Source organism: Nerophis ophidion, unplaced genomic scaffold (genome assembly GCF_033978795.1).
Source record: "Nerophis ophidion isolate RoL-2023_Sa unplaced genomic scaffold, RoL_Noph_v1.0 HiC_scaffold_83, whole genome shotgun sequence".
Lineage (NCBI taxonomy): Eukaryota > Metazoa > Chordata > Actinopteri > Syngnathiformes > Syngnathidae > Nerophis > Nerophis ophidion.
In genome coordinates, this window is record NW_026907005.1 from 225,114 (window position 1) to 241,892 (window position 16,779).

Consider the following 16,779-nt stretch of genomic DNA (forward strand, 5'->3'; position numbering starts at 1 on the left):
CATGGAGGGTGGGACTTCTGAGAATGTATAATTGTCATGACATATTCTAAAAGATTTAGAACAAGCTGGAACGAACGGATGTGTCGTTCTGGTTTGGTCTCGCTTTGCAAAGCTTGTTATTATTTGTTTGTTACTTTGATAAATTATTTTAAAGCTATTTGTCACTAAAGGATCGTCTTTAAGAAATTTCCACGACAAGTTGGTGTGCAGAAGCGGGATCCCAAGAAGATCGCTGTTCCCGTTGGCAGAGGCCGCTGAAATGGACTAATCAACCCGGCAGCACAAAAAAGCTGACTTCTCCTTCCCAGAAATTTGAAAGGACGGGAGAGTTTTCGAGGCCCCTGCGAATCGGACGGCCGTCTCTTCGAGATCACCTTTAACCCGCTGCAACATCGTAACGGTAAATTAATTGAATCATCCTGACTGAAATTTTAAGACGAATCTCTGACATTTGAATTTCAAACAAAAGACGATTCCACAAAAGGTTTTTTTGTGTGACAAAGCTTGAGTGATTTATATGTTTCATACATGGGAAATTAGCCGTTCTTTTCCCGTCTCCCTACGATTTTTAATGCCGGGTTAGAGTCCCTGGGTTAGAGTCCCAAAATGTAGCGCTGGGTTAGAGTCCCTGGGTTAGAGTCCCAAAATGTAGCGCTGGGTTAGAGTCAATGGGTTAGAGTCCCAAAATGTAGCGCTGGGTTAGAGTCCCTGGGTTAGAGTCCCAATTGTAGCACTGGGTTAGACTCCCTGGGTTAGAGTCCCAATTGTAGCACTGGGTTAGAGTCCCAATTGTAGCGCTGGGTTAGAGTCCCTGGGTTAGAGTCCCAATTGTAGCGCTGGGTTAGAGTCCCAAAATGTAGCGCTGGGTTAGAGTCCCTGGGTTAGAGTCCCGATTTTAATGCCGGGTTGGAGTCCCAATGAAAGTAGCCGTGTCTTCATAAAAACGTATCTATATGCCCGGTTAGAGGCCGGAACAAATTACACGGATTTAGGGTTGGAGCCGTCTCGTCATAAATTTTAATGGGTTAGAGTCCCGATGATTAACAGTGTCTATAAGGCCGTGAATGTATGCCCGGTTAGAGGCCGGAAGAAACAACACACATTTTAGTATGTTAAGTTTAAACAAAAAGAGCGGAAAATTAAAACGAGCTCGAATATGTAGTCCAGGAAAGTTAAGCCTGAGGTATTCGATTGTGATTTCCCATGTATGTGCACAATGAAAGAAAATATGTAGAGGGAGCCCTAATGTGTGTGAAAGTATGGGTGAATGAATTGGGATTTCCCAAGACTGGTTCATTTAGGATGAATCAATTGAGTAAAATTAAAGAAAAAAGGTTGGCGCTACAAGAGGTCAACATGCGAAAGGGAAAGACTGTGGGTGTGAAAGATTTGAATTGTTTGAACAACATAAAGAAACATTAGATGAGTGAAGCAGAAAATAAAGAAAAGATCGATCTTGCAACTGATATTTTTCCCAGTACTCTGTTTTCGAGCCAATCTCAGGGCCTGAGTCGCAGTCGAAGGGTTTCTGAGGACTGGACGCCACTTTACCCCACTCTGCCCCCGCACTACGACCAGCAGCAGCAGCAGCAGCACCAGCACCAACAACAGCACCAGCACCAACAACAGCAACAGCAGCACCAGCACCAACAACAGCACCCGCCGATGTCACCCCTCCAGCTCCAGCTTCAGCAGCTCCCAACTCTACCCCTCACAACGCCGTTTCCGCCCACTAACTACCAGCGGGCAGTCTCGGGGCACGGCGCAGCAGCCCCGGCGGGGTCCTCCCACTCACATCAGGATGACAATCAAGGAGCATCGGGCTCATCAATTCAACATGTGACCGATAAAGTGAACAAAATGTCTCTGAGTGAGGACAGTGCTGGCAGGACTCTGAGAAGTGGCAGAACCTTCCAGGCTCCGATGATGGAATATCCAGGACCGCAAGGGACTCCCGCTTTGGTCTTACACCAGATGGACCAGGAAATGCGTGAAGCGATCAGAGACTGGCCGTCACCACACAGAGGTGGAGACGCGCTTGCAGCCGCATTCCAGGCTTTCTGTCGGGCATGGCGTCCCACAGGAGCAGAAATACAAAAACTTCTGCTGGTGCATCTGGGACCGGAGCAGTTGGCAAAGATAGCAGCAGAGGTGCACGCGGGACGTTTTGCCCCCTCCAAACTCCCTCTCTTTGTTTAAAATGCCAATTTTCTGCTAGATTTGCTCTCTATGAACTCCAAGGAAAAGATACCCGGCCGGGGGCAATTTTTGAAATAGGTGTCCAAGCTATGGCACGCCGGGGTCCAAATCCGGCCCCTGTTTTTTTTATTCATTTTTTTGCATTTTTGGGACATGGGGGACTTGTGGGACCCCACCAAGGACTGATTTCTGAACACTTTGAGGACTGCCACTGTGAAATGAACGCGGGATGGAGGCAAGAAGAAAGATGGACGTGGCCGTAACTATTGTTTCACGTGCGGAAAGGAAGGTCACTGGAGGCGAGACTGTCCTGAGAATAAACGGGATGGACAGCGGGACTATTGGGGCAGAGCGGATGGAGGCCAACTCAGAAACAATTCAGATTGACTGACCGGCTCGGGACCTGAGACAACGAAACAGATAAGTGTTGCACCCACACCCTCTTACGACAACACCATACTAACCGCTAACCGCAACGAAGACGCACTTGCTTTTACTGATACATTGCTGCTTTCTAAGGTGCAGGACAGAATTAGGGAATTAGAAGAGTGTGAACAGCCAATGATTGGGACGTATGCTTTTTGTGAGGACTTAGCCTATAAGAAAATGCCGATGATTGTGTGTGATGTGGGTGGAAGGTCATTGACGTTTCTTGTCGATTCTGGAGCGACAAACAGCGTAATTCAAACGAGTGAATTCTCTACAAAATTGAGTGGTAGAACTATGTTTTCCACTAGTGTAAGTGGGCAAACTGTCTTGAAAAGTTTTCAATACCAATTCGTTGTACATGGGCGACGGCTGATTGTACAATGACAACAAAACATTTGTTTTTAATGTCTGATCTTTGTCCAATCAATCTGTTGGGTCGTGATTTAATGTTAAAATGGGGTATCGGAATCACTCCGATGCCAGAAGGCCTCAAAGTGGAGAGGAATGCAAATGGGTCGAATTTTGTCTCATTGGAGGTGAATTGTCCGCTCTATATCTATCAGTGGTGGGTAACGACCACTGCTTTGCCGGATCTAGAGAGCACAATATCACCCTGTTTGAATCCAGTATCTGACAGAATTGAATCTGAAAGCATGTATTGTGTGTCACATGTTCGTGAAGGTCCGGACCAAGAATATGAAGCTTCATTCTATCATGGTTTGAATGATAGTTTGTTTATTAATGACGTCTATTTTGATGGATGCAAATGTGCAGTTGCAGTAAAATTAACTCCATCACAAGAAATATTGGATCATGTTGAAAATTCCAGTCCGCACATTCCGATAGCAAAAGCTAAATCTGATAATTGGCGGGATTTAAATCCTTTTATGCATGACTGTTTTTTGGCAAAGGATTGGCAACCGTGTGCACGCGGGAAAAAATGTATTCTATTCACAATCAGTTGATGCATATAGAATTAATTATGCGGCAAAAATTCATTTGCTACGTTCGGTGCAATTAGCATCTCCGACTGACGAAAAGTATGACGCACACCTGACTTTGACTGCGGTGACTTCTCCGACTGAGATTTCCTCCTTGTTGGCGCAAGTGACGAGTTGTTTGTGGGCGAGGAACGACAGGCATGGGCTAATTCTGGTGCTGTTTTCCGGGATGGAGCCGGGTTTGGCCCTGACGCCTGAAGCTTTGTATGAATGTTGTCTGTCTATCTGTGTTGGCCCTGTGATGCGGTGGTGACTTGTCCAGGGTGTACCCCGCCTTCCGCCCGATTGTAGCTGGGATAGGCACCAGCACCCCCCGCGACCCCGAAGGGAATAAGCGGCAGAAAATGGATGGATGGATGGGAAGCCTTGTCTTCCTAAAGGCTTGTTTGATTGTTATGTGAAATTGAGTGATGGGTTGGACCATGTGTCAAAGGGAGGGATGTGTCCAGCAGTACAGCAATTCTGGTTTACTAAGGGCTTTTACGCTTTCACAGAACATCTCTGTAAAAGTTGTTTGATTTGTGCTCAAAATAATCCAGGTAAACTTAGACCATTACCACAAGCAGCACAGTAGGGCTTTTGAGCATGTCATGATGGATTTCATTGAACTTACACCCAGTGAAGGGAAAAAATATTGTCTAGTGATGTGTAAATGGTCCTTAGTGTGTGAATGTGAGTATGAATGTTGTCTGTGTATCTGTGTCGGCCCTGCGATGAGGTGGCGACTTGTCCAGGGTGTACCCCGCCTTCCGCCTGATTGTAGCTGAGATAGGCGCCAGCGCCCCCCGCGACCCCAAAAGGGAATAAGCGGTAGAAAATGGATGGGTGGATGGATGGTTGATATGTTTTCAGAATGGGTAGAAGCCTTCCCAGCGAAACATGCTTCTTCCGCTGCAGTGGCAAAAGCACTTTTAACTGAAATTGTGGCAAAGTGGGGCATTCCGAAGAAGTTATGGAGTGACAATGGTTCACATTTTGTAAATGAGGTGATACAGCAATTGTCTGATTATTTGCAAATTGATTTGAGAACTCATTGCAGCTACCATCACAATCCGGAGGTGCTGTTGAAAGAGAAAACGGAACAATTCAATTAAAACTTGCCAAATGTTGTGAAGAGACTAAGCTCAGCTGGCCTAAATGTTTGCGGATAGTTGTCATGTACATGCCTATGCAGGTGTGCACGTGTCATAACCTGTCACCTTTTGAGATTCTGTTTGCAGTCCCCCCTAATGTGGGGATAGGACCATCAGGACCGCCAATTGAGACGACCCTCTGTGAACACGGACTGGTAAGATATTGCATATCTTTAACAAAGTGTTTTGCTAATATTTGAAGGCAAGTCTCTTTGGCGCTTCCGGGGCGAGCGGATCATCCTCTACACACCATTGTGCCGGGCGACTTCGTGCTTATCAAGAACTTCAGACGGAAGAGCTGGAAACAATGAGGCTGGCTCGGCCCGTTCCAAGTTCTCCTCGTCACCCACACTGCAGTGAAAGTGGAAGAACGGCCGACGTGGGTCCACGCTTCGCAATGCAAGGCGATTTCGGGCCCTGTAGCGGTGGCCGCAGAGGAGTGAGGAGCTGTAAAATCGCTTTTGGCTCCTACGGCAGGATCCGTGGCTGCAGAGACGAGGGTTACACACACCTCCCTCGCATCACATCTTTAGAGAAACACTACTAGTTTGCAGACACAGGTGAAGGCGCTGAGGGCCAAAATCACCAGGACAAATGTGTAGCGGACTCACATAATGTCTCAAACTGCTATGTCTGTACATATATGCCTATAGCGGCGTCCAATCCACATGTCACACCTAAGCCTGTAATGGAGGGTTATAGATATTTTCCCAGGATGTGTTATACCTTTTTGCAGCAAATCTGAATGATACGGTTAAAGCGCATACGGGGACACCTTTGTCTTCGCTTGAAGATCCGAAGTTAGATTTTTATGATCTGTGGTCCGATAATGATACGAATGTGCTTTTTGGTCCAGTTTATATTAGGCCGGGTATGAAATGTGCGTGTTATGCGGTATCTTGGAGCCTTAGAGAGCCGCCAGTGCAGATGGGACAAATTCCACTGATGTATTGTTTAAATGTGACTAGTTCATGCACTACATATCACGGTAACACTAGTTTGAACATTTCACAGGCTGCGCAAGGAGGGGGCTGTTCTCCCTATTTTACAGATCAAACTGGCACGCGGCCTCAGGAGGATGTTCTGTGGCTTTGTGGCTTTAACGTTTATGTTAGATTGCCATAGAATTGGATGGGCCGTTGTGCTATGATAACAGCTGCTGACCACTCTTACATTGTGTCAGCTGTTCCGAGTCATAGGGGTAAGCGTGAGTATGCACCCCATGATGCGATTTGGGGTACAAATGTGCCTGCAGATCTTGAACTTTGGACACCAGGAGAAAAGGTGGCATTGTCATTGTTTCCACAGCTGGGCGTGGGGAAACTCATGCTTAGAATGGAGACGCTGAATCATCGGTTTTCAGGTTTTGTAAATTGGACAGTTACTATTACGGAGGCGAGCAGAGTGGAAATGAAGGCGTTACGGGCAGTGACTTTGCAAAATCGTATAGTATTAGACCATTTGGTAGCGAGCGTCGGAGGAGTTTGTGCTCTGCTGAATTCATGGTGCTGTACGTACATTCCAGACAATACTGGAGATGATTCCGTCATTTCGCAGGGTATTCAGAATTTGACTTCTCTGCGAGACGCAATAGGAGAAGATTTTGTGGTGGATCCGTCCTGAGTAGCAACTTGGCGTTCGTGGATAATGCAACTTGGGACGATTATGCTAGTGGTCTTAGCTCTATTGTTTGTCTTGTCAGTTTGTGTGATTCCGCTGATAAGATCACTAATCACGCGTATGATTTCGTCTACGTTCGTTCAGTACACAGCCTTGGGACAAGGTGAGGTAGATTTCAAGGATGGAAATGAAGATCCGTTCTTTGCGATGTTACTTGATTATAATGTTGATTAGGTTGAGTATTTGTGTGGCGTTTTGTAATTTTATTTTTAATCATGTTATTACTTTCTAAGGGTTATTTGGTGTGTGTTTTTTTCGCTAGTTAGTAATGTTGTTGTTTGTAGTTTATTATAGGTAATAAAAGGGAGGATTGTGATAGGAAAATTACTTGTACTCGTTTTAATTGATGATGTTCTTTAAACGGGTCGCCAAAAGTTGTTTATTAGGCTTAGGAATGTGACGTTCTGCAGGAGACCTCTAATCTGATCAAGCTCTGTCTTCTGTGTCACCCTTCTGGACAAACCACACCCTCTCCCCTTCACAGGACCTTGGGCATTCTTTTACTGGGATACTGTATGTTAATGAGCATGGAGGGTGGGACTTCTGAGAATATAATATTGTCATGACATATTCTAAAAGAGTTAGAACAAGCTGGAACGAACGGATGTGTCGTTCTGGTTTGGTCTCGCTTTGCAAAGCTTGTTATTATTTGTTTGTTACTCTAATAAATCATTTTAAAGCTATTTGTCACTAAAGGATCGTCTTTAGGAAATTTCCACGACAGCAGAGGCAGCAGAAGTCCACAGGAGGGCGCACGTTCCCTCTTAATAAGTCTGGTCTCTCTCTCTCTCTCTCTCTCTCTCTCTCTCTCTCTCTCTCTCTCTCTCTCTCTCTCTCTCTTGCTCTCTCTCTCTCTCTCTAAATATATATATATATATATATATATATATATATATATATATATATATATATATATATATATATATATATATTTATAATTTAGACACTAAACATGTAAAGGAGGAATTGGAAGTCTGGGAGACTAAATAAGGCTCTCTCTCTCTCTCTCTCTCTCTCTCTCTCTCTCTATTTATATTAATATATATATAAATATATATGGAATTTATACGCTAAACATGTATTTAATATTTATACACTAAACAACTTTTTAATATTCATATATTAAACAGTTGTTTAATTAATACTTATACACTAAACATGTAAAGGAGGAATTGGAAGTCTGGGACACTAAATAAGGCACACTTGGAAGTAATGAAGTTCTTTGTGTGTGCAGTTGCGGAAGAAGTCCACAGGAGGGCGCACGTTCCCTCTTCATAAGTTTGGTTTTCTCCCTCTCTCTCTCTCTCTCTCTCGCTCTCTCCCTCTCTCTCTCTAGCGTGCTCTCCCCCCAGTCCTTGTCTAGTTTTATCAGCCAGCCCTATTGGCCATTTTCCTACTTTTTTAACATCAGTCATGTGTCTATCATTATATATATTGTATTGTTTTACAGCCCAGCCCTATGTATTTTTTTCAAATGACTATTTTTTTAATTGGTTTCGATTTGATGTCTTTTGCAATATATATTGACATTGTTTGATCGCCCAGCCCTATCGGCTTTTTTCCATTTTTTTGTATTTTTCTATCAATGTGTGATGCTATTAAATTGATATATCGGTGTCAGCCAGCGATCCTTGGTCCGCTTCCGATGGTGCGGAGGCTTGGAGGCGTGTGTGGACTAATGGAGGGGGTGTTTCCACCAGGCGTGTATGGAGGCCTATTTCATTCAGGGGAGGAGCCAGAAATGATGACGTAAGAAGCCCCGTGACCGCTTCAGGAAGCAGTACAGATTTGCCGGGAAATTCGACAACTTATAAACCGCCCAAGCTCCATCGAAAATGTTGTCTTTTGAGTCTTGTGGTCAGTTGGGAATATGGAGAGAGAATAAAAACAGTTTTTTAAATGCCACTAGAATCAGGGGGGTCCTTTTTTTTTCTTTTTTTCTTCTTTGTCATGAAAAAGGGAGGTTTTTGTGGTTAGTGCACTAATTGTAAGTGTATATTGTGTTTTTTTGTTGATTTAAGAATTTTTTTTTTTATAAAAAATTCTTCTGCGGCCCGGTACCAATCTGCCTATCATGTGATTCTACCATCCATCCATCCATTTTCTACCGCTTATTCCCTTTCGGGGTCGCGGAGGGCGCTGGCGCCTATCTCAGCTACAATCGGGCGGAAGGCAGGGTACACCCTGGACAAGTCGCCACCTCATCGCAGGGCCAACACAGATAGACAGACAACATTCACACTCACATTCACACACTAGGGACCATTTAGTGTTGCCAATCAACCTATCCCCAGGTGCATGTCTTTGGAGGTGGGAGGAAGCCGGAGTACCCGGAGGGAACCCACGCAGTCACGGGGAGAACATGCAAACTCCACACAGAAAGATCCCGAGCCTGGATTTGAACCCAGGACTGCAGGAACTTCGTATTGTGAGGCAGACGCACTAACCCCTCTTCCACCGTGAAGCCCCATGTGATTCTACCATGTTGGCAAAATACAAACACACAATATATTGACATATATAACACATAAAACATGGAATTAGAAGTGAACAGTACCCATCCCTACCAGCAAGTGTTGTTGTACTGGAAACTAATTTACAAACACAACTTCATCACACACAATACTCCACTATGGAATTGTTCTTATATTAAAATGAGAAACAAATCCATATTTGAACAGCAATGGTTTGAAAAAGGTATTTGGTCACTGATGCACTTATTGAATGATAAAAATATGTTAATATTTGAAGATTTCATTAAGTATGACCTGCAAACAGACAAAATATTTTAAACAATTATAAAGGCATTTGTTCAAAATATTGTAATTCCAGTAAATATATATATATATATTTTTTTTAATTCTTTACCATTTCTTCTTTATTGTATTTTCTCCGGAACAAAAAAATAAAACTCATAATTTGAAAGTTTCCATTCTTCCAAACGCCAAGGAGTTAATTTAAGGAAAAAATTTAAAATATTTTTTAAGATGTTGTTTTGCAATTGAAGACAACACTTGTTCGTTCTGTGATAGGGAAACAAATTAAACTTTTTTTTTTCATGAATGTATGCAAAATAAAGCTCTGTGAGATGATGTACAATATTGGCTTTTGCCTGACATTCCAAACTTTGATTGATATTGTTTTGGGGATGTTAAAAAAGGTAAAGAATGTTTAAAACACAATAGTGGGGATTTTTTTTTAACCCACAAATGTATGTTAGTAAAAACAAAACATCCTTCCACAAACAACTCAGCCATTTTCTCTCACTTTTTATTGCATAAACGTACAAGTACATACATATTAAGTTAAAGTATAAAAAAATCACAACACAATCATCATATTACAAAAGAGAGTAGTAAAGATTATTAATAACATGGATTATAGAGACCCAACAAATGGTTTAAAAAGACACATTTTAAAATTGTATAAAAGACAACTGTTCAAATGATGTATAAAGTAAATAATAATATGCTTCCTGAAGTGGTCCAGAAGATGTTTCAGATGTGAACCAGTACATATGTATATCATATAAAGGTGATAATCTATGGGATTATTAACAATTACAAATACAAATATGTCACACTTCAATATTTCAAACTATCCAATCTATAAATGTAAAGATCATATTAAACAGATTGTTAGACAAACAACAATGTCACACATGTTATATGTGCTGATGTTGTTAGAAAGTCAAAATGAAAGTCTGGACAGTTTATTTCAAATCCTGCAGTTTCATTTGCTGCTGCTGTTCTCACCAGCACACTTGTGTTTCTTACACTGGTACTTAGAAGACAATCTTTCACCACACACACTGCAACTCAACACTTTCTCTCCTGGGTGTGTTCTCATGTGTCTTACAAGGTTTGATCGGTCACAAAAGCTTCTGTTGCAGATTGAACAAGAATGTGATTTTTCACCAGTGTGTGTTCTCATGTGTACTTTCAAACTCTGACTGTGTGTAAAACCTTTACCACAGGTTGAACAGGAAAAAGCTTTTTCACCAGTGTGTGTTCTCATGTGTACTTTCAAATGTTGACTTTGTGTAAAACCTTTACCACAGGTTGAACAAGAAAAAGCTTTTTCACCAGTGTGTGTTCTCATGTGTCTTTTCAAATGTTGACTTTGTGTAAAACCTTTACCACAGGTTGAACAAGAAAAAGCTTTTTCACCAGTGTGTGTTCTCATGTGTACTTTCAAACTCTGACTTCTTGTAAAACCTTTACCACAGATTGAACAGGGAGAAGTTTTTTCACCAGTGTGTGTTCTCATGTGTATTTTCACATTCTGACTTTCTGTAAAACCTTTACCACAGATTGAACAAGAAAAAGGTTTTTCACTAGTGTGTGTTCTCATGTGTGTTTTCACATCTGTACTTCTTGTAAAACCTTTACCACAGATTGAACAGGGAGAAGTTTTTTCACCAGTGTGTGTTCTCATGTGTATTTTCACATTCTGACTTTCTGTAAAACCTTTACCACAGATTGAACAAGAAAAAGGTTTTTCACTAGTGTGTGTTCTCATGTGTGTTTTCACATCTGTACTTCTTGTAAAACCTTTACCACAGGTCGAACAGGAAAAAGGTTTTTCTCCAGTGTGTGTTCTAGTGTGTCTTTTCAAATTATTACTTTCTGTAAAACCTTTACCACAGATTGAACAAGAAAAAGGTTTTTCACCAGTGTGTGTTCTCATGTGTACTTTCAAATGTTGACTTTGTGTAAAACCTTTACCACAGGTTGAACAAGAAAAAGGTTTTTCACTGGTGTGTGTTCTCATGTGTACTTTCAAATGTTGACTTCGTGTAAAACCTTTACTACATTCTGAGCAAGAAAAAGGTTTTTCTCCAGTGTGTGTTCTCATGTGTCTTTTCAGACTACAATGGTATTTAAAAGTTTTGTGAGAGTGAGAAGATGTGAAGTGAGTGTTGTCAGTGTGACATGTCTTATCATCTTTAGAGTCTTCATCATCAGTGTCAGGAGAGTGTGACGTTGTGTCCTCACTATCTGATAGTGGAGCTAAGAGCTTGTCTGCTTGTGATCCTCCACAGTGGTCTCCATCAGCTTCTGTTGTCATGTGTTGTGTTGAGCTGCTGCTTGGAGGCTCCCCCCCTCCCCTCTCCTCACTTTCACCTTTCACCTCATCATCTTCACTCTTCACAGGGACACCAGTCACTGGGAACTCCTCCAACCATTTAGGCTGACTGATGCCCTCTTCCTCCTCTTCCTCTCTAATGTGCGGCGGCTCTTGGTCCTCCTCTTCCTCTTTAAAGTAGGGTGTCAGTGGGTCCTCCTCTTCCTTTTTAATGTGAGGGGTCAGCAGGTTCTCTTGCTCCTTAAAGTGAGGGGTCAGTGGGTCCTCCTCTTCATTTTTGATGTGTAAGATCAGTGGGTCCTCCGCTTGCCTTTTATTGTGAAGGGTCAGTTTAACATTATGGGTCTGTGGCGTCTCAACTTCCTCTTTAATGTGGGGGGGCTGTGGTTCCTCTTCCTGCTCACGAAAAAGATGTTCTTCATTGAGGTCTGCGGGACAGGAGAAAACAAACTTTCTTTATAAAAGTCCAGCTTTGCTCAGTCACATGAGACATTGTCCTGCACCAACATATAATCTCACAATCTCATCAGTGTCCCCTCACAGCAGTCAGGGTACTTTCAGCTGACACATGAAGAAGACCTTCAGGGGAATGCCTTCCCAGGCTAACATCCAATCCACCTTATTCATATAAAAACATCCTCAAATTAATTCCTGCAATCCATACTAGTGTGCTGTTCTCTCTCTGAATAAGTCATACACACACAGGAAATAATGTACCACATGCCAGCCTCCACGCAGTAGTACTAGTGATGAGCTCCCCCTGCTGGTGGACAATAATTACTGTCATTTTCACATTCATCTTTAGAGACATGTCACACTAAAAATAGCATGAGTATAGTCAACATCCATCCATCCATTTTCTACTGTACTGTTCGAGGTCAAACATGTTGTCCAAAAAAGATGACATCTGTTTTACTTTCATTTAGATAGTGTCACCACAGTTAAACTGGGAAGAAGTAATCAGATTACTGACTACTCCTTCAAAAGATAACTTGTTTACCTTATTAATAATAGTAATATTGAATTAATTTAAAGTGTTTCTAGACACTCAAATTGCGTTGCAGTGAGAACTGAGAAGACATCATTCATGCAGTCCACCCACTCAATGTGGTAAGCTACATTTAATTATTATAATAATATTAAGTAGATGAAGAAATTCCTGAAAGAATTGTGTGTGAATGCTCCAATGCTGAAGCTGAACTGAAAGGTTGACAGAATGTAGTATGAATGTAAGAATAGTTTGAATGTTGAAGAGTTTGAATCTCGGGAAAACTGGGATTTTTTTAAGTTCTCAAACCAACATGCTTTTTTTGTCCTGACTGTATCATGTTGTATGCATCCATGTGTGATGTATCATGTTGTATGTGTGATGTATCATGTTGTATGTGTGATGTATCATGTTGTATGTGTGATGTATCATGTTGTATGTGTGATGTATCATGTTGTATGCATGTATGTGTGATGTATCATGTTGTATGCATGTATGTGTGATGTATCATGTGGTATGCATGCATGTGTGATGTATCATGTTGTATGCATGCAAGTGTGATGTATCATGTTGTATGCATGCAAGTGTGATGTATCATGTTGTATGCATCCATGTGTGATGTATCATGTGGTATGCATGCATGTGTGATGTATCATGTTGTATGCATGCATGTGTGATGTATCATGTTGTATGCATCCATGTGTGATGTATCATGTGGTATGCATGCATGTGTGATGTATCAAGTTGTATGCAGGCATGTGTGATGTATCATGTTGTATGTGTGATGTATCATGTTGTATGTGTGATGTATCATGTTGTATGTGTGATGTATCATGTTGTATGTGTGATGTATCATGTTGTATGCATGTATGTGTGATGTATCATGTTGTATGCATGCAAGTGTGATGTATCATGTGGTATGCATGCATGTGTGATGTATCATGTTGTATGCATGCAAGTGTGATGTATCATGTTGTATGCATGCAAGTGTGATGTATCATGTTGTATGCATCCATGTGTGATGTATCATGTGGTATGCATGCATGTGTGATGTATCATGTTGTATGCATGCATGTGTGATGTATCATGTTGTATGCATCCATGTGTGATGTATCATGTGGTATGCATGCATGTGTGATGTATCAAGTTGTATGCAGGCATGTGTGATGTATCATGTTGTATGCATCCATGTGTGATGTATCATGTGGTATGCATGCATGTGTGATGTATCAAGTTGTATGCAGGCATGTGTGATGTATCATGTTGTATGCATGCATGTGTGATGTATCATGTTGTATGCATGCATGTGTGATGTATCATGTTGTATGCATCCATGTGTGATGTATCATGTGGTATGCATGCATGTGTGATGTATCAAGTTGTATGCAGGCATGTGTGATGTATCATGTTGTATGCATGCATGTGTGATGTATCATGTTGTATGCATGCATGTGTGATGTATCATGTTGTATGCATGCATGTGTGATGTATCATGTTGTATGCATGCATGTGTGATGTATCATGTTGTATGCATGCATGTGTGATGTATCATGCTGTATGTGTGATGTATCATGTTGTATGCATGCATGTGTGATGTATCATGTTGTATGCATGCAAGTGTGATGTATCATGTTGTATGCATGCATGTGTGATGTATCATGTTGTATGCATGCAAGTGTGATGTATCATGTTGTATGCATGCATGTGTGATGTATCATGTTGTATGCATGCATGTGTCATGTATCATGTTGTATGCATGCAAGTGTGATGTATCATGTTGTATGTGTGATGTATCATGTTGTATGCATGCATGTGTGATGTATCATGTTGTATGCATGCATGTGTGATGTATCATGTTGTATGCATCCATGTGTGATGTATCATGTTGTATGCATGCATGTGTGATGTACCATGTTGTATGCATGCAAGTGTGATGTATCATGTTGTATGCATGCATGTGTGATGTATCATGTTGTATGCATGCATGTGTGATGTATCATGTTGTATGCATGCATGTGTGATGTATCATGTTGTATGCATGCATGTGTGATGTATCATGTTGTATGCATGCAAGTGTGATGTATCATGTTGTATGTGTGATGTATCATGTTGTATACATGCATGTGTGATGTATCATGTTGTATGCATGCATGTGTGATGTATCATGTTGTATGCATGCATGTGTGATGTATCATGTTGTATGCATGCAAGTGTGATGTATCATGTTGTATGTGTGATGTATCATGTTGTATGCATGCATGTGTGATGTATCATGTTGTATGCATGCATGTGTGATGTATCATGTTGTATGCATGCATGTGTGATGTATCATGTTGTATGCATGCATGTGTGATGTATCATGTTGTATGCATGCAAGTGTGATGTATCATGTTGTATGTGTGATGTATCATGTTGTATACATGCATGTGTGATGTGTCATGTTGTATGCATGCAAGTGTGATGTATCATGTTGTATGTGTGATGTATCATGTTGTATGCATGCATGTGTGATGTATCATGTTGTATGCATGCATGTGTGATGTATCATGTTGTATGTGTGATGTATCATGTTGTATGCATGCATGTGTGATGTATCATGTTGTATGCATGCATGTGTGATGTATCATGTTGTATGCATGCATGTGTGATGTATCATGTTGTATGCATCCATGTGTGATGTATCATGTTGTATGCATGCATGTGTGATGTATCATGTTGTATGCATGTGTGATGTATCATGTTGTATGCATGCATGTGGGATGTATCATGATGTATGCATCCATGTGTGATGTATCATGTTGTATGCATGCATGTGTGATGTATCATGTTGTATGCATGCAAGTGTGATGTATCATGTTGTATGCATGCATGTGTGATGTATCATGCTGTGTGCATCCATGTGTGATGTATCATGTTGTATGTGTGATGTATCATGTTGTATGTGTGATGTATCATGTTGTATGCATGCATGTGTGATGTATCATGTTGTATGCATGCATGTGTGATGTATCATGTTGTGTGCATGCATGTGTGATGTGTCATGTTGTATGCATGCAAGTGTGATGTATCATGTTGTATGTGTGATGTATCATGTTGTATGCATGCATGTGTGATGTATCATGTTGTATGTGTGATGTATCATGTTGTATGCATGCATGTGTGATGTATCATGTTGTATGCATGCATGTGTGATGTATCATGTTGTATGCATGCATGTGTGATGTATCATGTTGTATGCATGCATGTGTGATGTATCATGTTGTATACATGCATGTGTGATGTATCATGTTGTATGCATGCATGTGTGATGTATCATGTTGTATGCATGCATGTGTGATGTATCATGTTGTATGCATGTGTGATGTATCATGTTGTATGCATGCATGTGTGATGTATCATGTTGTATGCATGCATGTGTGATGTATCATGTTGTATGCATGCATGTGTGATGTATAATGTTGTATACATGCATGTGTGATGTATCATGTTGTATGTGTGATGTATCATGTTGTATGCATGCTGTATGTGTGATGTATCATGTTGTATGCATGCATGTGTGATGTATCATGTTGTATACATGCATGTGTGATGTATCATGTTGTATGCATGCATGTGTGATGTATCATGTTGTATGCATGCATGTGTGATGTATCATGTTGTATGCATGCATGTGTGATGTATCTAGTTGTATGCAAGCATGTGTGATGTATCATGTTGTATGCATGCATGTGTGATGTATCATGTTGTATGCATGCATGTGTGATGTATCATGTTGTATGTGTGAAGTATCATGTTGTATGCATGTATGTGTGATGTATCATGTGGTATGCATGCATGTGTGATGTATCAAGTTGTATACATGCATGTGTGATGTATCATGTTGTATGTGTGATGTATCATGTTGTATGAATGCATGTGTGATGTATCATGTTGTATGCATGCATGTGTGATGTATCATGTTGTATGCATGCATGTGTGATGTATCATGTTGTGTGCATGCATGTGTGATGTGTCATGTTGTATGCATGCAAGTGTGATGTATCATGTTGTATGTGTGATGTATCATGTTGTATGCATGCATGTGTGATGTATCATGTTGTATGTGTGATGTATCATGTTGTATGCATGCATGTGTGATGTATCATGTTGTATGCATGCATGTGTGATGTATCATGTTGTATGCATGCATGTGTGATGTATCATGTTGTATGCATGCATGTGTGATGTATCATGTTGTATACATGCATGTGTGATGTATCAT

General features: G+C 41.1%; 1 protein-coding gene across 2 annotated transcripts in view; it reads right to left on the reverse strand.

Annotated features, from left to right (window-relative positions):
• Positions 1-10,138: 10,138 nt before the first annotated feature.
• The window catches only part of LOC133547256 (oocyte zinc finger protein XlCOF6-like), a 60,708-nt gene continuing 54,067 nt past the window's right edge, over positions 10,139-16,779 (reverse strand). For both annotated transcript variants that reach the window (XM_061893024.1, XM_061893025.1), the window contains exon 3: positions 10,139-11,958. In XM_061893024.1, coding sequence (XP_061749008.1) covers positions 10,175-11,958 — 1,784 coding nt within the window. In that variant the 3' untranslated portion in view covers positions 10,139-10,174. The remainder of the gene's footprint in view (positions 11,959-16,779) is intronic.